The sequence below is a fragment of the Canis lupus genome, chromosome 4 (assembly GCF_003254725.2).
Source record: "Canis lupus dingo isolate Sandy chromosome 4, ASM325472v2, whole genome shotgun sequence".
Lineage (NCBI taxonomy): Eukaryota > Metazoa > Chordata > Mammalia > Carnivora > Canidae > Canis > Canis lupus.
This window is the reverse complement of record NC_064246.1, coordinates 34,622,449-34,644,450: the sequence shown is the minus strand read 5'-3', so window position 1 is coordinate 34,644,450 and position 22,002 is coordinate 34,622,449. Positions and strand designations below refer to the sequence as shown.

General features: G+C 36.0%; 1 protein-coding gene across 5 annotated transcripts in view; it reads left to right on the top strand.

The window, feature by feature from the left end:
- The window catches only part of WAPL (WAPL cohesin release factor), an 81,816-nt gene that overhangs the window by 41,229 nt on the left and 18,585 nt on the right, over positions 1 to 22,002 (top strand). For 4 of the 5 annotated variants that reach the window (XM_025434197.3, XM_025434195.3, XM_049109089.1 and 1 more), the window contains exons 5-11: positions 14,450 to 14,545; positions 15,580 to 15,732; positions 15,978 to 16,114; positions 16,811 to 16,922; positions 17,532 to 17,759; positions 21,252 to 21,363; positions 21,732 to 21,829. In XM_025434197.3, coding sequence (XP_025289982.1) covers positions 14,450 to 14,545; positions 15,580 to 15,732; positions 15,978 to 16,114; positions 16,811 to 16,922; positions 17,532 to 17,759; positions 21,252 to 21,363; positions 21,732 to 21,829 — 936 coding nt within the window. The remainder of the gene's footprint in view (positions 1 to 14,449; positions 14,546 to 15,579; positions 15,733 to 15,977; positions 16,115 to 16,810; positions 16,923 to 17,531; positions 17,760 to 21,251; positions 21,364 to 21,731; positions 21,830 to 22,002) is intronic. The other variant, XM_049109090.1, reaches the window with a different exon arrangement.

Here is a 22,002-nt window from a genome sequence, read left to right as displayed (position 1 = left end):
TTGTTTGGAAATTCACTGACCATCCTGGGACCCAGTCATCAAGATGGCAGTGTGAAATTTACTGTATTGTCATGGACTAGAAACCTGAGATAACAGATGGATGTGCAGCCTTAAAAAAAAACAAAAGAGACTGGCCATTGATTTGCAAATCGGGGATACTGGCCAAAGTATAGGAGTAAAAAGCCATAGCTGCCCATTTATAGTTCCTAAGGTGCTGATCCAAAGAGTTGTCGAAGCTGAGCATATTCTGGCTGAGCCAGGCTGTGGTAGAGGGTCAGTTGTAGCTGGCTTTCTTTAGGATTGGTTTTATTCAGTATATACTACTTGGCTTTCCCAGGGCTAGGTGCTGAGAATTTTAAGCATCTTTAAGAGGCTGTCCAGTGAGGAAGAATATTTTTCTCCCTATGGAAGCTTTTTGGTAGTCTTAATATTTCCTCAAATGCGTTATTTCAAAGCAGAAGCATCTGTCATATTTTTTGTTTTGTTTTTTAAACATTATTTATTTGAGAGCGTGGGCCTGCACCAGCGAGCGGAGGGGCAGAGGGAGAGGGACAAGCAGACTCCCTGCTGAGCATGGGAGCCAGGATCACAAGATTGTGACATGAGCAGAAGTCTATCGCTCAGCTGAGCCACCCCGGTGCCCGTTATCTTTTTATATAGATAGAATTTAACTTAAATAGTAAATCAGGTACTTAAATTGTGGATCTGATTTACATAAAGGTTTAGGGAAGTGTGAATTCTTTTCTTGATTAATTCTTGAGAGGCGTTTTCTTGTAATATTTTTTAAAGATTTTAAAAAATGATTTTATTTATTTGAGAGGGCGAGCATGCAAGCAAGAGAGAGTGAGAGAGTACAAGCGGGGGGAGTAGCAGAGGGGGAGGGAGAAGCAGACTCCCCACTGAGCAGGGAGCCCAACATGGGGCTTGATCCCAGGACTCCGAGATCCGAGATCATGACCTGAGTCGGAAGGCAAATGCTTAACCAACTGAGCTCCTCAGGTACCCTATAGGATTTTTAAAAAGATTTATTAGGGTACTTGGAGTACCTTTAAAGTTTGAAAGTTCAAAATATTTTTCCATAACTTACTTCCCAGAAAATGAAGTTTGAAATGAGGAAATGAAACCATAGGTCAGTCAAACCTGACTCTCATTCAAACCTGAGAACTTGGGCAGCCCCGGTGGTTCAGCGGTTTAGTGCTGCCTGCAGCCCAGGGTGTGATCCTGGAGACTCGGGATCAAGTCCCGTGTCGGGCTCACTGCATGGAGCCTGTTTCTCTCTCTGCCTGTGTCTCTGCCTCTCTCTCTCTCTCTCTGTCTCATGAATAAATAAATCTTTTAAGAAGAAAAAAACTGAGAACTTTGGCATATATTTGAAACTTTGCTAAAGCATGTGTACCTGAGTATATTAGGGTGCTTAGATTTTGGATTTTGTTTTTCCATTTTATGATATATTTTAGTTAGAGTTTATTCAGAAATACAGAAAACTCACTAGGCTTTCTTTCCTTTTTTTCTTTTTCTTTTTTTTTTTTAAGATTTATTTATTTGTTTTGTTTTAAAGATTTATTTATTCATGAGAGACAGAGGCAGAGACACAGGCAGAGGGAGAAGCAGGCTCCATGCAGGGAGCCTGACGTGGGACACTATCCCTGGTCTCCGGGATCAGGCCCTGGGCTGAAGGTGGCGCTAAACCGCTGAGCCACTTGGGCTGCCCTTATTTATTTGCAAGAATGAGAGCATGCACATGTTGGGTGGGGAGGAACAAAGAGAGAGAATGAATATCTCAAGCAGATTCCCTGCTGAGCCCACCACAGAGCTGTATCCCAAAACCCAAAGATCATGCTATGATCATTATTAAGAGTCAGATGTGTAACTGAGCCACCCAAGTGCCCTTAGACTTTCTTTTCTTGATACTCTGATGACTTCATGCTAATGATTACCACAAATAAACATAAGATGTGTATTTTTTTTGAGGATGGTGACCCTATATATATTAGTTTTACCTTCATATTTTCTGAGATAAAGGAGGAGTTCATAAATGTTTATTTCTGGGATTCTTAGAAGTATCTTTCAGCAAAGAATATGTATTTAGTACTAAATATATATATAATATTTAATGGTTGCCAACCCTATCAAATTTGGAAAAATTTCAACCAGTATTCTTCAGATACTTTTGTCTCTTTGTTCATCTTTTGGTACTGCAGTGACTCTTGTCCTACCTCAGTCAGCCAAAAATCAACTGGTAAAACCTGTCGTCTGACAGAAACAGGCTTATTGACTTAACTGCAGTAAAGCGTACTGCGTAACAGAGGAACGATGAGACCTCTTACCAAGTAAAAGTTTTTGTAGGACAGGGGAGCTTGAGTGAAATTTAAATGAAACACTGAGAGGCTCAGAGCAAAGCGGTGTTATCTACAGAGGGATTGGTATCAGGTCTGGGCTGCAAAATGGACTAGGGTCTGGTTTACTTGAAACTATGAAGTTGGGCAGCCCGGGTGGCTCAGCGGTTTAGCGCTGCCTTCAGTCCAGGGCCTGATCCTGGAGACCTGGGATCGAGTCCCATGTCAGGCTCCCTGCATGGGGCCTGCTTCTCCTGCTTCTTCCTCTGCCTGTGTCTCTGCCTCTCTCTCTCTCTCTCTCTGTCTCTCATGAATAAATAAATAAATAAAGTATTAAAAGAAAGAAACTATGAAGTTAAAGTAATTAGGGATGTTGTGTCCAGAAACTGTTTGAAGCTGTCTCTCTCTTCAAAGTAGCTTAATTCTCCAAGTGAAAATGGGATATTTTTAAAAAATTAAAAAAATTTTTTAATATTTATTTACTCATGAGAGAGAGAGAGAGAGAAGCAGAGACACAGGCAGAGGGAGAAGCAGGCTCCACGCCCGATGTGGGACTCGATCCCAGGACTCCAGGATCACGCCCTGTGCCGAAGGGAGATGCCCAACCACTGAGCCACCCAAGCGTCCCTTTTTAAAAATTTTTTTAAAGATTTTATTTATTTGAGAAAGAGCATGAACAGGGGGAGGGGCAGAAGGAGAAGCTGACTTCCCCCTGGGCTAGGAGCCTCAAGTGGGGCTCAATTCCAGGACCCTGGGATCATGACATGAGCCTATGTCATATGCTTAACTGATTGAGCCACCCAGATGCCCCCATCTTTTTTTTTTTTTCTTAGTGAATCAACAGTCTATTGCCTTTTTAGTTTTAATTTCCTTATAGCTAACATACAGTGTTGTATCAGTTTTGGGTGTATAGTATAGTGATTCAACAATCCTGTACGTTACTCAGTGCTCATCGTGAGAAGTATTGTCTTTATCCAACCCTTGCCTATTTTACCCACTCCCCACCACTTCTCTTCTGGTAGCCATAATTTCTCTGTAGTCTTTTGTCCATTGTTTTTTGGTTTGTTTTGGTTTTGGGGTTTTGTTTTTTGTTTTGTTTTTTTTTTTTCTGTTTTATTTTGGATGGTTTCTCTTATTACATTTTGAAGTTGTTCTGCAGTATATAGTCAGCTATTAATCTCAACCATTAAAATTTTCATCTTGGGGATCCCTGGGTGGCTCAGTGGTTTAGCACCTGCCTTCAGCCCAGGGCTTGATACTGGAGTCTTGGGATCGAGTCCCACATCAGGCTCCCTGCATGGAGCCTGCGTCTCCTTCTGCCTATGTCTCTCTTTCTCTCTCTCATAAAATTAAAATAAAATAAAATAATAAAATAAAATAATAAAATAATAAATAAAATGAAGTAAAATAAAATAAAATAAAATAGAAAAACAAAATAAAATAAAATAAAAATAAATAAAATAAATACAGACCACAAAAATTTATAAAAAAGTTTTCATCTCTGTAAGTTTAGGTCTGTTTTATGTCTTCATTGTTTCAGTGTTTCCTCTACCTTAAAAATGTGGGATATAGCTACAGTTATTTTTAATGTTCTTGTCTGCTCATTCTGTCATCTGTATTGTTTCTGGGTCTGTTTCTGTGGATTGGTTTTTCTTATGGGTTGTATTTTCCTACTTTGCATGCCGGTTAATTTTTAATTGAATCCTAGTCATTTAGGCTTTTACTTTGTTGGGTGTTGGATGTTTCCGTATAAGATTTGACTTATTCTGAGATGCATCTAAGTTATATTTGATCCTTAAGAAGGTTTTAAATTTTAGGTGAGTGAGAGTCTTTAGGGATCACCCCTCTTCCCCCCAAAATAGATCACCTGATTCCCCTGAATTACAAGGTTTTCCACTATGGCTAGTGGGACCATGAACTTTTTCTAGCTCTGGGAAAGAAGAGTCTGGGGATTATTTCCTTGCTCTTCTGGGGGAAGTTCATGCCCTGCTTCAGGTCCTTTTTTCACGCATTCGCTCATCATTACTCAGCTACGTATTTGATGGGGACCCCTCTGTATGTCCAAAGTACTTTGAGCAGCTCTCTCCTCTGGTACTGTGCTCTACAAACTAGCCACCTTCGTCTTTCTGGTTCTGTCTCAATAAGAGAGAATGCTACTGGTTGAACTGTACTCCCTTCTTGGGCCATTGCCTGGAAACTCAGGCAATTATAGGATTTAGTTCATACTTTTGCCTTCTCAGGGATCATTGTGCTGTGCTGTCTGATGTCCATTTTCCAAAAATGGTTTCATAAATTTTGCCCAGTTATTTTCAGATGAAAAAGTGAATTTGGTCCCTGTTTCAGCATCAAATCCAGAAATGGAAACCCTAGATTCATGTATGTGTTAATGATAATCATTACATTTTTGTACCCTTGTAGTCTAATCATTTTTCTTCATGAGGACTTAAGAATATAAGGATTACCTCCAAAACTAATGGTCCATTCTTATTTCTCTCTCTTATGTTTTTTTTCTCTTTTATCCTTTTAACTGGACTTGATCTGGAATTTTGTATTAAGTTGAAATACAGTTGTATCTATTTATGTTTAGCTATGATTTCTGTGTTGCCCATATAAAAAACATTTGAGAAAGTATACAGATAGAAATTTGGTAGAACCAGGTTGAAAATAAATGAGGAAACTGTTAAGAAATGGTAAGGAATAGAATGAGGTGAAGTCTGAATTCAAGCCTTTTTGTCTTGATGGATTTCATAAGGCCTACCGCGAATAGAACCTTGAGAGTCTTAGAAGCTGGGGCAGAGATGGTTGTCAGTGGCCCCTTTACTTTTTAGGAAGAACCATTAAAAATAGAAAACCCTTACCATCCTTGGGTCAAGTATGTGGGTTATGTTTTAATCATCTTTTTATTACTCTTTGGTTTTTTAGTTGTCTTATCTAAACAACTTTGTCCTTTTTAGTTGTCTTATCTTGTCTGTATTTGATACAGTTGCTTCATGGAAATTAAAATATTAACTGATAGAATGATAAAAGACTTCTATCTTTTCAATTTTTTAAGTTTTCTAAGAGAACTTAAATTTTTAAAAACTGGTTTTATCTGGAAATACTTCGAAAATTACAGGAGAATTGCAAAAATAAACTAATACAAAGCACAGTCCTTATCCTGATTATCTTAGTATTGGGTTTTTCATTTATTTTTTCTGTCTCTTCTTGTGTGTATGTATACTCATATATGTGCATACTTGATTTTTTCCCCTGAATATTTAAAGGTAAATTACATATATCATAGTTTTTTACCCTTAAATATAGTGTATATTTCCTAGTCAGGTATAGGTCTCCATCTGTAGTAATCAAACTGCAGTAGTAAATTTAACATCGTTCCAATATTTTTACCTAATCTGCTGTTTCAGTTTGGTCATTTGACACAGTAACGTCCTTTATAACATTTTCTTCCCTCCTGGTACAGGGTCCAGTCTAGGGTGAGGTATTTTATTTAACTGCTAAATCTCTTTAGTCTCCTCTAACCTGGAATATTTCTATAATCTCTGTCTTTTATAACATTGGCATCCCCTGATCCCATTAAAAAAAGCATCTCATTTTGGTTTAGTCTCAAGTTTCTCTTGATTAGATTCAAGTTATTCATTCTAGGCCCGGTTACTGTATAAGTGATGATGTGTTCTTTTTTTTTTTCAGTGTATCACATCTGGAGGATATTCATTATGATCATCCAGTCAAGGGGTTGTCTCTTTATATATATATATATATATATATAAACTATTTTTTTCCCTTGCAACTCAAAAGCAGTCTTTGAAGAGATACTTTAAAACTATTCAAATACCCTATTTTTCATTAGACTATACTTTTAGATTTAGTATATGTGAGGATTCTTTCATGATCCAGTGTTTATTGTGCTGGTTGCAAAATAATCATTTTTCATCTCTCATACTCCCTCCACATTCACCAGTCAGTTCTTAGTACTGCTATAAGCCTGAGCCAACCCTTCTCCCTACTTTTTCTTTTATCAGTATAGACTCATGAATCTCTGTCCCTCTTTTTAAAGGTTGTATTTATTTGAGAGAGAGAAAGTGCACAAGTTGGGGGAGGGTGGGCAGCCCGGGTGGCTCAGCGGTTTAGTGCCGCCTTCAGCCCAGGGCCTGATCCTGGAGACCCTGGATTGAGTCCCACGTTGGGGTCCCTGCATGGAGCCTGCTTCTCCCTCTGCCTGTGTCTCTGCCTGCCCCCTCACCCCCCCCCCCGTGTATTCTCATGAATAAATAAATAAAATCTTAAAAAAAAAAAAAATCACAAGTTGGGGGAGGGGTAGAGGAGAGGGAGAGAATCTCAAGCTGACTGCAGTGAGTGCGGAGCCCAGTGTGGGACTTGATCTCACAACTCCCAAGATCTTGACCTAGGCCACAATCAGGAGTCAGATCCTTAACTGACTGAGCCACCCAGGTATCCCTCTCTCTCTTTTTTAATGGCTCATAATTCATTACTTATTTTGGAGCTAATTTATCTTGATTTGGCTGGTTAAAAGCTGGAACTCTTGTATCTGTGACATGCCATCTTCTGTGAGCACTTCCTTATTTTCTGGCAGAACACAATGTTCCAGGTTCATCTTGTACCTCTGCTCCATCCCTGGAATCAGGCCCATTCTCTGATGAGTCTCTCCATTCCCTCTGGGGAATGGTATTAGAGGCCAAGATCTGGGCACTAAATGTGTTCTCATTGCTTCTTGACCCTTTTAGCAGATGGCAGTAGGAAGCATGCATGTATATGCATATATGTTCACATACATGTATAGGTTTCTTTTTTTTTTAATTTTTTATTTATTTATGATAGTCACAGAGAGAGAGAGAGAGAGAGGCAGAGACACAGGCAGAGGGAGAAGCAGGCTCCATGCACCGGGAACCCGACGTGGGATTCGATCCCGGGTCTCCAGGATCACGCCCTGGGCCAAAGGCAGGCGCTAAACCGCTGTGCCACCCACGGATCCCCATGTATAGGTTTCTGCATGTGCACATACCTGTTCTAGAAATCATGAGTTCACAGTATCTCGAAACTGAACTATCTCCACAGGGTTCTTTCTTGCTTTCTCTCTAACCTTGACTCCCAGCAACATCAACACATTCACTCACCTATAACCTAAAATAGTTAGAGAATTGTTTTGTCCATTCTGTTAAAATAAATCTCATGTGTTCAGGATTTTGTTTTACTTTTTTGTTTTTGTAATCCTGTACTTGCCCCACCCTATGTTGCTACCTACCGACTAAGGGTATGAAGTGTAATACTGTGTTCATAAGTTGCTTAGATTAGTTCTGCCTGCCTCTTTGTCTTTCTGTCTTTTCTTCAGTGTTTGCTATTCATTTGAATTATGAATAAGTTTATTTGTTCTGGCTTGCTTTCAGTGTTAGGGTTTTTCCCCCTTTCATTCTTTCTAATTTGTTTTTTGAATATTTACAGCATTAATATGCTTCTAAAAATCACAAATACACAAAAAGTTCAGTGAAGAGTCACTTCATTGAGGTATGTTCCAGCCCATCACCCACCCCTTGTAGGGAACCAATTGCATTGTTATCTCCTTTATCCTTTTTGTGTTTCCTTTCTTATTTTAGGTATATGTGTGTGTGTGTGTGTGTGTGTGTGTATTTCTTAAAAGTAGGCTCCACACCCAGTGTGGAGCTTGAACTCACAACTCTGAGATCAAGAGTCGCATGCTTTATCAACTGAGCAAGCCAAGTGCTTGTGTTTCCTTTTTAAAAATAAACATGAATTTTCTTATTTTTGTTCCTTTTTATATAAAAAGTAGTATCTATATGTGCTCTTCTGTACTTTGTTTTTTTAAATTTAGTAATAACTCTTGGAAATCACTCTATAGGTTTATCATATATATATATATAATTTTTTTGAAAATTGGATTTGGATTATATTTTTTCCTTAGTTTCTTTCTTCCTCCATTCTCTTACATGTTGTATACGTCCTTTAAATTATAGTTATATATGTATGGATTATGTAAATATATACAATGTTGGGACAATTTTGTATATTCACATTCTTAAAATTATATGTTTTTTTTTATTTTAATGATATCGTTCTAATTTCAGTTGCAGATTTTATTTACATGTTGCTTTCTTAGCATTGGGCTTAGCTACTATAAAAGAAATCCCAAATAAGTTTTTAAACAGGTAGCTTCTTTTTCTCAGGCTTACCAATCCTTGGCTATTTATCTCCAGACTGATTTCAAGTTGCTCGGTTGTTAAGAGTCCAGCTTCCTCTGTGGTGGTGGTCTATCATCTCTACACTATTAAAGAGTATAGAAGGAGTGGGGAGATGAGGCAGCCATCCATCTCTAGGAGGCCAGGACCCATAAGGTGTACTGTACTTCTGTTCACACATCATTGACTAGGACTTAGTCATGTGCCCACATAAGCAGTAAGAGAAGTTGGAAAATCGGGACAAGCTTGTGTCCAGCTTAATATTTTTAAGAAAAAGAAGAGGAGAATGAATATTCTCTAATCATGGGTATCTCAAGATATTTACAGCTTCTCTTGCAACTGGTCCATTACATACTTAATGGCATTTTTAGTTGTAAAACCTGATACCTATTTTAGCTGATATTTTCACTGTGGCTCATTCTAGCATTTTTAATAGTTGCTGAATTGCAGGCTAAGATATATTAGTTTTCATCAAGTGCCAAATATTGAATTTATCTTTTATCTGGATGTTTTATAGTTTATGCTCAAATTTTGATTTTGAATTCTGATGTGATAATGGCTTGCTTCTATAAAATCATTGCTACCAATCATACTTTTGAAGTTACACTCACAACAATCGATTAGTAGTATGCATTGTTCTTCATGTAGATAGGAGTTAACACAATTTTTTATAAAAATAGCCTATTTCTTTAAAAGGTTTATTTGTGGAGTTTAATTGAATGAGGCAGAAAAGATCTTGAGCTCTTTCTCCCTTGTATCTGTGGATTACATTCTCTGCATAGTGCTCTATATTAACCTATTCTAAATGTCTTATTCTTAGCAGTTCATTCTTTTTTTTTTTTTATTTCTTTTTTTCTTTTTTTTTTTTTTTTTAGCAGTTCATTCTTGATTTTAGTTTAGGGCATGCTTGCATTTTCCCCTTTAAGTAATTTAATAATTTGAATATTTAACAAATTATGAAGATTTACTTAAGGATTCTTTTGGTCACAGGGTGGGACAATTTGAGATTATATAATTATGTTTAAAAGAAATTTCTTAAAGAACTAAAAGTTCTTCTAATCTTGGCAAAACTTTCTCCCTTGAACTCCTTCTCCTTCTCCCATCCGTCTTTTAAAAAATTCTTTGTAACTTTTTTTTAAATCAGTAATGTTATTTTAAAGATTTATTTATTTATTTATTCATGAGAGACACAGAGAGGCAGAGACATAGGTAGAGAAGTAGGCTCCCCATAGGGAGCCTGATACGGAATTTGATCCCAGGACCCCCGGGATCATGCCATGAGCTGAAGGATACACTCAACTACTAAGCCACTCAGGCATCCCAAGTCAATAAATTTTTATTTAAGGAATTTTACATATGATTCCTTTCACTACTGATCACCATAGTTCCTCCAAATTAGAATCATAATCTTCAAAATAGCCCTTTTAAAAAGAACTTTAATTCAGTCCAGTTGTCACTGTCAGTCCAGAGTTCTTCTGGTTAGGCTTCTTTGATCTCCACTTGAATATGGACAGACTTTAAATATTCTCCACCTGTAATCTTCGGGATCCAATTGCTTTACTTTAGCGCCCTAGAAATCAAACTGTGGAAGTACATGGATTGCTATTTTGGCAAGTGATCTAAAATTATTAGTCCTTAATTGTTTCTAATATTGAAAAGTCTTGTCATTTCTGCTCTACTCCATGAGCCTAACAGTAAATGCTACAGGTCTCATTGTCATTACTGCAGTAACTTGTGTCTCAGTGTAGCCACATTAACAATTTCTGGACACTGGGACGCCTGGGTGGCTCAGTGGTTGAGCATCTGCCTTGAGCTCAGGTTGTGATCCCGGGGTCCTGGAATCGAGTTCCGCATCAGGCTCCCAACAGTGAGTCTGCTTCTTCTGCCTCAGATTCTGCCTCTCTCTCTGTGTCTCTCATGAATAAATAAAATATAATAAAAAACAACAAAGAGCAATTTCTGGACACTTTAATTTTTTTTTAAAGCCAAATTTAAATTAATTTTCTGCCTTTTTGAATTGCCACTAAAGCCCTGCATATGCACTTTGATTTTTTGGAACTCATTTAGTTGTAGAGCATGCTGATTGAATTACTTGTGAGTGCAATTCTGTTATGATACCCTTGTGTGGGTAAGGCTAGATGAATTCTAATCAATGTACTATATTTGTCTTCATTTAGTACATAGTCTTCTTTAAAACTCAGAAATAGATTTGGTACTGTTGTTAAAAAAATTCATATGGCTTAAAAGCAGTTATTTCAATTTTTTTTTTTCCTTTTAGGAGCCAGCTCAATGAAAGATAGCATAATATTATCATTTCTTCTTAGCTTTTGATGAAGGAGTTCTTTCCTCTGCTTTATAATTGTGATTCAATAAGCCAATCTGTTAAGCATGGTCTTGGCATTAAAATTGTAAAACCCAATTTTATTCATTATTCTCTTAGAAACTGGGTTCTCTGTCATGGATAAATGCTCCATAGGTTTGTTACTGGCATGTTTTTCCTTTCACTGTAATAGAGTGTTGTACTTGGGTTTTTTTCTTTTTTGTTAGGCCCCTGGAGAATTAAATAGAAGAGAATAGTATGTTTAAGATTACTAGGACTGAAATATGCTAAAATAATTCGAAATCATTTTTTAGACTGTTATTCAGGAGCTTTCTTATTTTGTTCTAAATATTCTTCTCATTAGGTTAGATCAGAACAAGCAGAATCCACAAATATTTTAACACTGAGAAAAGTTCAGGAATTTGGTTAATGTGATATGTCTGCTTTTTAAACCAGAACAGAATTAACCAGATTAAAAAGGTAAGCCTAGTGCAATCTGGATGACCTGGTTAAAACTTAGCTGGGCTGCTGAATGATAAGGATGATTTTCATCTCCCTTGAAAAGTTGATTGCTATATGGCGTATTTACAGATACCGTACAGTGATTTTTACTAAGTGACCATAGCATGTAACATAGTATTTTTGTGGAGTCTCCATATACAAATCACTTAGGTGTATGTGGAATTTGGAGTGATGTAAAGAGCTCAAGAATTAATATCACCCTTCTTATCCACCCCCATCTCTTGTGTATGCGAGTGCATACTACATCCAAATGTTATTTTTTATTTTAATTTTTAATTAGTAGTATGTATCTTCATCTTCTCCCCCTCCTTATAATAAACCCTATATTAACCATGTAGAACTTTGAAGTAATAGTCAAGGAACAGTTCTAATTGGATCCACTTTCTTTTAGATGAGCATTAATATGATAAATCATCAAAACCTTTTAAAATAACAGTATTACTAAATTGCTTTATTCAACAGAGTAAACAAAGTTCATTGAATAGGTCCTTTTAACATAAGTTATTTGGTTATTCTATGTACTGTTAGGCTAAATCCATTTTGAGTTGATTTTTGTGTATAGTGTAAGATAATGGTCCAATTTCATTCTTTTGTGTATGAGACCTAGTTTTCCCAGCATCATCTGTTGAAGAGACTATCCCCATTGTGTGTGTAGGTTTGGCACCCTTGGTGAAGATCATTAGACTATGTACATTTATTTCTTAGCTCTCTGTTTTGTTCCATTGGTCTTTATATCTGTTTATGCCAGTACCTCACTGTTTTGCTGGGAGAGACACAGGCAGAGGGAGAAGCAGGCTCCATGCAGGGAGCCCGACATGGGTCTTGGTCCCGGGACTCCAGGATCATGCACTGGGCCAAAGGCAGGTGCTAAACTGCTGAGCCACCCAGGGATCCCCTCCATCAATCCTTTTTAAAAAGAAGTAAAGCACTTGCACTTTGAGGCATCTGTTCTTTCCAAATGTCCTTTATCTTTCTGGGCTCATGACTGTGCTTTGGGTATTAAAGTTGCTTAAATGAGGGATCTAACAACTAGTAGGCATATATAGCTGATGTTTGAGAGAAAAACAGTAAGGAATAAAGAGCTGGGTTTTAAAATTTATGTTGAGTCTGTTCTATGTGGTTGTGTCTTAAGAGGCCTGATCAAGTCATTGCCTGGATATATAAATTGCGTTAGATTACCATTGTATCCTCACTTTATGTAAATGTGGTATGTAAGAAAAATGGGTTTATATACATAATACAGGTGAGAGACTTTATGCTCCTACTTTCATAGTAGGATTCCTTTTAGTATTAAGCATCTTCTAACATTTAATATGCAAATCAATTTAAACTTTTAGCTTTTAATAAACCAGTTCTTATGGAGCTTACACTTGTTATCTTCATGTCACAATGTGGTTATTTAAAGATAATATTTGAAAAAAGATAACTTTGATGCTTAATTCTAGTCTGTTAACTGCAGCTGGTAAGGGAAGATGGTTACATTTTTGACGTAGACTTTTTTTTTAAAGATTTATTTATTTATTTATTTACTTACTTACTTACTTACTTACTTACTTATGATCGACATAGAGAGAGGAGAGAGGCAGAGACACAGGAGGAGGGAGAAGCAGGCTCCATGCCGGGAGCCTGATGTGGGACTCGATCCCGGGATTCCAGGATAGTGCCCTGGGCCAAAGGCAGGCGCTAAACCGCTGAGCCACCCAGGGATCCTCTTGACGTAGACTTTTGGCCTATCTTAAAGTATGTTTCCCCACTTGTACTCTTATTTTTTGTAGTACTGAAAATGTGAAGATTATTATACTCTCAAAATCAGAAAATCTCTAGGGACACCATTTCTTTGAAGCTTAAAGGATAAAATTTTTGTTTAAAGATTTTATATATTTGGGGGATGGGGAGAGAGAGCGCAAGCATGGGGAGAGGGAGAAGCAGGCTCCTTGGCTGAGCCTGAGAGCCTGACTTGGGGCTTGATTCCAGGACCCTGGGATCATGACCTGAGCCTACGGCAGGTGCTTCACTGTCTGAGCCACCCAGGCACCTCTTTTTTTTGTTTTTGTTTTTTTCAGGCGCCTCTTAAAGGACAAAATTTAACATTACTTTTGTAAAGGATAGAAAAAAAATGTTCTCCATTGTTTAATCAGTCTCCTTTGGAAAGTGAGGATTTTTTGTGGTTTTTATGCAGATTTAATTCTTTGGATTTGATTATAAAGGTTCATGGTTCTTTATTCTCAATTCTGAAATTCAGAGTGTTAAAACTGAAAATTATTTTCATTAAGTTTGCATTAAATTGATTTGCTAGTACACTGACCTGAACTGAGATGGAGCAGTTTACATCTTTATCCCACTTCATGGAAATATATATTTTGCTGCAGGAATCATATATGTTATTACATAGTACTGCTTTAGATTCCCCTGTGTTATGTAATATATGCTGTATATATACTATAACTACTTTTTAAAACTTTGAAAACTTCTTAGTAATGTTACTCATCTGGCCCCAACAGTTTCACTGAAAAATGAATAATATGGATCTTTGTTACTTTTCATAAGCTGCCTTAACATTATTGGAAGAATAAACAGCATGAATCAGTAGTATGTGGAATAAAGTATATGTTGAATTAACTATCTTTTTTTTTTTTTTTTTAAGATTTTATTCATGAGAGAGAGGCAGAGACACAGGTAGAGGGAGAAGCAGGCTTCCTTCCTGTGGGGAGCCTGATATAGGGCTCAATCCCAAGACCCTGGGATCACGCCCTGAGCCAAAGGCAGATGCTCAACCACTGAGCCACCCAGGGATCCCGAATTAACTATCTTGATTAGTAAGTTAGTACAGGCTGGTAATAGTTGCCCACAGCACCAATTGTTGATGTGATAGAACACCACAGTGATTCCATAGGCGTGGGGGCACATGCGAATACAAGCCAGGTATGGTCTATCCTGCTCTGTCTAGGATACGTGTTTAAGTATTTAAGTTATTCTTTGTGATTTTATTTTGTTTAGATGAGACACTTATATAAGGATGCAAAATGAGAAGGAAACAGTTAATCTTTTTCTCATTTCTCTAGTCTCCTACAAAAGCTGTATATAATGCTAGACATTGGAACCATCCAGACTCTGAAGAGCTGCCTGGGCCACCAATAGTAAAACCTCAGAGTGCCACAGTAAGTGAACTAAAAATTTTAATTTCATTTTTTTAAAGCTGTTGCTTTTTATTTACAGTTTGAAAATCTTTGACTTTAACAGTTTATTTTGGACTCCTCATTAAAATTGAGCAGCTTCAGTTTAATTCATGGGAAAAGTGAGGGTTGTGGACACGATTACTGAAGTTCTGATGCTACTAGTTTATAGATAAAAGCCTTAAAAACATTGGAACATGTTTTTCTCCTGACCCAGATCTTATGGAATTACTGTACTTAGTGTTTTAAGGGTAAATTATTTCATATTTGAAGTTTATGTTAGCTATTAAGACTATTATAAATTATATCCTATGTAGCTTTGAGTGGTTAATTTACTTTTTGGAGGAGAACTTTTTCCTGCATTCCAGTAATAGCTTTCAATTAAAAGCACATATGAAAAATTCTTATCAAGTTATTTTCTTTAGAATAACTGGAAGGACCATAGATTAATACTTTTAAATTATTGGTAATACCTCAGTCACAGTATGTCAAGGAATGAATCTTTATAACGACAAAAGAATTAGGGATAGAGCTCTTTCTAAAATATAATAATATACAGTTCCTTGTCTTCTTAAATTTGAATATATTAAACTCTGTATACTAGTATAAAATCATCCTTGTGTATATTAGTAATTATATACCAGGCTTTTATTATGATTATTTATACCCTACATTACAGATTCTTTATTTTAAAAGTTCTCTTGTCTATCTGTTGTGATTTTCTTGTCCCATTCCTGGCCTTTTATCAATGCTATTTATGTGTGTAATTGTGGTTCTTTATTCCTTCTAATGGTCTTGGAGACAAGTAACAAATCATGTCATGAGGTTCAAAAAGACCAGAAGGAATTCCTGAGCGGTTCTTTTATGAGTCTTACCTAGCAGTGCATAGAATTTTAAAGTAGCCCTTATGACCTTTCAGAGGCCTCCTTTTTTTAAATTTTTAAGCCAAATTTGCTAGGTAGATGAGATGTTACTATTTTTATATATTTAGAACAATAATTTAATACCTTTATTAATAGGTGAGGCTGTCTTCAAAGGAACCAAATCAAAAAGATGATGGAGTTTTTAAGGCTCCTGCACCACCACCCAAAGTGATAAAAACTGTGACAATACCTACTCAGCCCTACCAAGATATAGTTACTGCACTGAAATGCAGAAAAGAAGACAAAGAAGTAAGCAGCCATATACAGTTTTACTGCACGTGGATAGATTTTTGTATGTAACATTTAGCCTTTAAAAATGTCTTGAACAGATATCCACGAACTTACCTTTCCTAGTACTACCAGTGTTTTTAAAACATTTCTTTTAGTTGCCATATAATGAACTCTTCTATACACTTCTAAATGAAATACAGCTCATAGATTTTAATGTGCTGGTTCATGGTTACCAAAGAAGTGGACTTATTTTTTCTTCGCAGTTGTATACTGTTGTTCAGCATGTGAAGCACTTCAATGATGTGGTGGAATTTGGTGAGAATCAAGAATTCACTGATGACATTGAGTACCTGTTAAGTGGCTTAAAGAGCACTCAGCCTCTAAACACACGTTGCCTTAGGTGAGGTCTTATTTTTATATTTGATAAATGTATGCATGCTCTCACTAAAATTTTCCAACCAAAGAGCCAAACATTTGTGATTTTGTTATCATGAATATAGTTTATAGCCCATGGTAGTAAGTTAAAAGTGGCTGATTTTTTATATAGGGACTTGATTCTGCATGGACAGAGGAAAGGTGGATGCTTGTACCCTATTAGCCTAGTATATAGGCTTTAATTTAGAGATGCTTAAAAGAAGTGTTAGGCTAAAAAAATCTTTTTCAGTCCCAGATTTTAGACAAATGATAAATGTGTTTGATTTAAGCATGTTTTGATTTGGATCATCCTTCACATACTATAATGGATTGAATATCTTAATTTGATTGAATTATCCAGTCAGTTGGAATATATCCTTTCAAGTATTATCTATAGTCTTCCATGTATCAGAAGCATTATGAAAGGTAGTTGAGACTTTTTGCTTTTAATGGTAGTAGTAGTGTAAGGAATACAATGATGATCATTGTTATTTATACTAATCACTTAACTATGTATGATTTTTAATAATTAGGTTTGCCCGTGTGTTTTATATTGCTATCCATATGGGCAAGTGGCTTGACACCCCTTCCCTTCCCCATTTGCTTCTCTTGGTATTGTGCTAACAAAAAACTAATGACTACTTATTTTCAATACCCCCTAACCTGGTCTGTTTTCTCCTAGTGTTATTAGCTTGGCTACTAAATGTGCCATGCCCAGTTTTCGAATGCACCTGAGAGCACATGGAATGGTAGCAATGGTCTTTAAAACCTTGGATGATTCCCAGCACCATCAGGTATTTTTAAGTTTCTGGTTTTAGGAAGCATTATTTAAAAATTTTTAGTCTATTTGGCAGCACCTGGTGGCTCAGTCAGTTAAGCGCTTGACTCTTGATTTTGCTTGGGTCATGATCTCTTCTTGGTTGTGGGATTGAGTCATCCTAGCTTTATATTTTTGACAAATTTAGCTGTGTTTATTTTATAGAAAAAATAGCTAAGTGTCTGATGCAGACTTTAAGACCCCTATACATTATTGATTTAAGATTAAAATTCAACTTTATTAACTATATCATAAAGTGAGGTAGAGTATAAAAAATTTTGTGTGTATATGCAAAGCTGGAACAATGGTCTATAAATTCAGCATAGAATGGCTAAAGAGAAATGTATTGCCACTCACATTCTTCTAGTTTGGGAGTTTTGATATGGGGAAGACGTCTAGAAAGGAAAATTTTAAGTAACAGCTTTATTAAATTCATATTTTCCTAGAGTATTCTAAAGGAGGGGGGGGCATTTTCATTGAATAAAACATTTTCAAGGCTTCCAACATGTGAACAAATGTCAAAACAGTGTCATTAACTGAAATGTCACCAATTACTCACATTAACTTTTATTTTTATCTTTTGAAGAATCTGTCCCTTTGTACAGCTGCCCTCATGTACATACTGAGTAGAGATCGTCTGAACATGGATCTTGATAGAGCTAGCCTAGATCTAATGATTCGACTTCTAGAACTGGAACAAGATGCTTCTTCAGCTAAGCTACTGAATGAAAAAGACATGAACAAAATCAAAGAAAAAATTCGAAGGCTCTGTGAAACTGTACACAACAAGCATCTTGATCTAGAAAATATAACGGTGGGTTCCTTCCACTGTAAAATCTAAAATTACTTTCAGAAATTTTATATTAGTCACAGTAGGTGTGTGACTTTGAGAAATCATTTAACCTCTTGGTCAAAATTGGGAAGCTCTTCTAAAGTTTAGCTCTGAGCATAATTCTGTTCCTAAATTCCTAAACTATCCCGTGTATATTTAGATGGTTTGCCAGTAAATTTTCTTACATTTTGTCTATCCTTTCTCTTGTGTGTGTGTATATATTAACTATATTTAGGCTATTAGGGATTTTAATTCTCAGTCTCTGGGTTTCAGGAATAAAGATGCAGAGGATTTGCAAGGGCCATTTAAATGAGTAATCACTCCAGAGTATCTCAAGGTGTCTGGTTAACTCCTCCAGGGTCCAAGACCCAGAAGGAAGTTTTGTAGGCACCTGCCTTCCCTGGAACAGTGTTTGTCATAATACTGGGGTCTCTTAGGTTCAGCCCACCTCCTGAAGTTTAATCTGGCTGTCTTGCTTCTGGTTGATTCCAATTCTCCTTTCCTCTGGCTTTTTTTACTTATAGAATCAGTAATATCCCCACAGGTTACTAGCCAGTAGAAGATGATTTGCCTTGTCATTTTGAAAAGATAAGATTATTTATTTATATATAACCTGACTTTCAGATATTTCCAACATCAAAACTGTATAAACATTGTTTTTTCTACTGCCTCGTAAACTGAAGATTGCAGCATTTGCTTCAAAATTTATAGAATGCTTTTTGCTAGCCAACTATGACTTAGGGATATTGGTCTGTTTAAGGTAGAGTAAGATATTTGTATAAAACAGGCTTGAGGGAGAGAAGAGCAGGTTAACATTAAAAGGCAAGATACCAAATTGAATATACTCAGTACTTATTAAAGTTGAAAAAATACCTGCTAAGCTCAGGTGGTGTATAAAGATGCCTCTATCTCACTAGACTATTTGTATACTGTGTTTAAAATATATTTCTAGAGCAGCCCAGGTGGCTCAGTGGTTTAGTGCCGCCTTCAGCCCAGGGTGTGATCCTGGAGACCTGGGATGAGTCCCACGTTGGGCTCCCTGCAGGAAGCCTGCTTCTCCCTCTGCCTGTGTCTCTGCCTCTCTCTCTGTGTGCCTCTCATGAATAAATAAATAAAATCTTTAAAAATATATATTTCTAATTTTTAACACTTTTGCTGCCTATACAGATTTTTATTTAATGATATGAAAGAAGAAGTTTGAGATAATTTTTATTTGCTGCATCATTGAATAAATGTACCTTTTTTGCAGAGGTTTCCCATGTTCAACATTTTAGATTCTTCCCAGGCATTTGCTGTTAAAATAACATGGTGATAAACTTGTTCACTGAATTTTCTCCATGGTTTGTTGAATTTATTAGGATGGTAAATAGTGATATAATAACTTTCTTATATCATGTTAAGTAATTTACTTACTTGATTAAAATGAGAACACAGTTGCTAATTGCCTCTTTTCCCTCCCAATTTCGGTTTTCTTGAATATTGTATTTGTTTTAAATCTTACAACAGATGTTATTTTCTATATTGATTATCCCTCTACTCATTAGGGTTTTTTTTTATTAATTTTTCCTTGATATATGCTATTTTTGAAGTGCCATGGAAGATAATTTAAAATAGTTTTCTCATATAGAATTCATGTAACTGAGAGCTAACAATTGCTGATTAGTATTCTGATTAATGATTTGACTATGCTTTAACTCTCTGAGGACAAGTCCAATTTTTATATAAATTGAATTGTAGGTTATTTTTAATTGCTACCTTACGAGTAGGCTATATCAATATAGCCTAAAACATCAGACAATTCTTTTTATGTCTATAGGAGACAAACTGAAATCCCTTTTTAACATACAAACTTTATGATTTTTTGCTATTTTAACATCAAATTACTGTCCCCTTTCTATAACAAAGAAAGCCTCATTAGGCTTCAGCTTTATTATTACTGTGAGTTAGTATACCTGAATTGATCTCATTAAATTACTTTTTCCGGGACTTAGAATAAGAATTGGGCAAAATAGAATCTTTTTATAGTGACGTTTTCTAATTCTTTGTCACCTTGGACCGCATCAGCCTTTTCTTTTTTTTTTTTTTTTTTAAGGAATAGACTAAAATAGTCTAGATCTCTTCTAAGTCTATAATACTAAGATTTTTGCTGGTAAGCTCTGGTTTTTACATTTCTCTCTATCTAATCTATCTTCTAAATAGGCCAGGAGGACTTAATGTAAACTTGTATCTTTGAAAGGAAAGATGGTTTGGAAAGAAAACCAGGTCTTATCAGCTTTGCTAATTTTGTTATGCTGTTGTTCCTTATTGCAACAGGAACCAGATTGTTCTTTGTTGGAGGGTGGCCATATGCTTTTAAAAGGAAACACAGTGAGAAATAAAAATAATAATTAAAGTCAAATCAAGAGGAAGAAAACCTCTAGTCCAGTTGTAACTTACTGTTCTATGTTTCTTCTAGTGGTAGTTCTCAATCATTATTTACATATACTTTTGTCATGATAACTACAAGCTGCTAACCCTGCATATAAAGTTAAAGATTGGTGAATCTGAACCCCTAAAAGTAACAGGGTATTTATTTATTTATTTATTTATTTATTATTATTTATTATTTTTTTTAGGGTTTTTATTTAGAATAGATAAGAAAATCTACAGAAGAGTAAGAACAAAACAAGTAGCTTTACAAGGAAAATAATGATTGATAGGGGACTCACTTGTAGTAGGAGAAATACAGTTAGTTTATAAATATGTGAAAAAATATACAAGTTTACTGTAGTTAGAAAAATTCAAACCAAAGCAAGAAGAGATCATTGTTTAGCCTTTGGCAAAAATGTAGTGATAATGAGTGCTTTTGAGGATTTGGAGCCACTGACATACCTGCAGTTTGCTCCTGGATTTAAGTGTTACAGCTTTTGTGGTGAATTAATCCAATATAGTGATTTATAGTTAATATACATTTGCACTTTGATTCAACAGTTGTATTTTTGTGCCTCTGTACCAAAAAAATAACAGCACCAATTATTTTATTGGATTGACAAATGATAGACTACTTTAAATAAGGGGTTTTCTCTGTGAAACAAGCCAGTGGTTAAAAATGTTTCTTCAACTTAGACTATTCTGATAAAAATTAGTTCCATTTTGCTTATAAAAGTACTTACTGTATTATATATATATTTTTTAAAGATTTATTTTTATTTATTTATGAGAGAGAGATTGAGAGGCAGAGACACAGGCAGAGGGAGAAACAGGCTCCATGCCGGGAGCCCGACGTGGGACTCGATCCCGGGACTCCAGGATTGCGCCCTGGGCCAAAGGCAGGCGCGAAACCGCTGAGCCACCCAGGGATCCCTACTTACTGTATTATAAAGAATACTATGGGCTGGTCGCGTGCAGTGAACTTGTCTAAAAACAATCTCCAGAAGTGTTGCCTCAGAATTATTGCTAAAAGTCAATATTCATTAATGGTGCCTCTTGTTTTAGACTGGGCATTTAGCTATGGAGACCTTGCTGTCCCTTACTTCTAAACGAGCAGGAGACTGGTTTAAAGAAGAACTCCGGCTTTTGGGTGGTCTGGATCATATTGTAGATAAAGGTATGACATAAACACATACAACATTTTTATATGTTACTTAAAGCCTGAAGAAAATATTCTATGTACATACTTCAGAAAAATTACTGCATTATTTTAAAAGATCTGTTCTTTTTAGTAGCATCTTGTAAAATTTGAACTTTTAAAGGAAAAGCCATTAGATTAGCACTGTGATATTGGGGAATTATGGAAATAATTACAATAAAAGGCTCATATATTTCAACATGTCAGAGTTTTATGAAAGTCAGAATAAATAATGTTCAGAGAGGTTCTTGCATACTCAAATGTATACAGATATCTTTTAATGTTAGTTAAGGGGGCAAATATTGTGATGAGACATACTAATTTTATATCCATTTCATTTCTCCTAGTGAAAGAATGTGTGGATCATTTAAGTAGAGATGAAGATGAAGAGAAACTGGTAGCCTCATTATGGGGAGCAGAGAGATGTTTACGAGTTTTAGAAAGTGTAAGTATGGACAACTGTGTTGAGAAAATTATTTAATTATAACTGTGTGTGGGACACTGTCAAATATTTTATATTAAATGTACCCAAAGTTAGTTAGTTTTACTTCTGTAATCCAAATTGAAACTATTATGCATTCTTTGAGCAGCCAATGTTAATGAACAAGTTAACCAGTT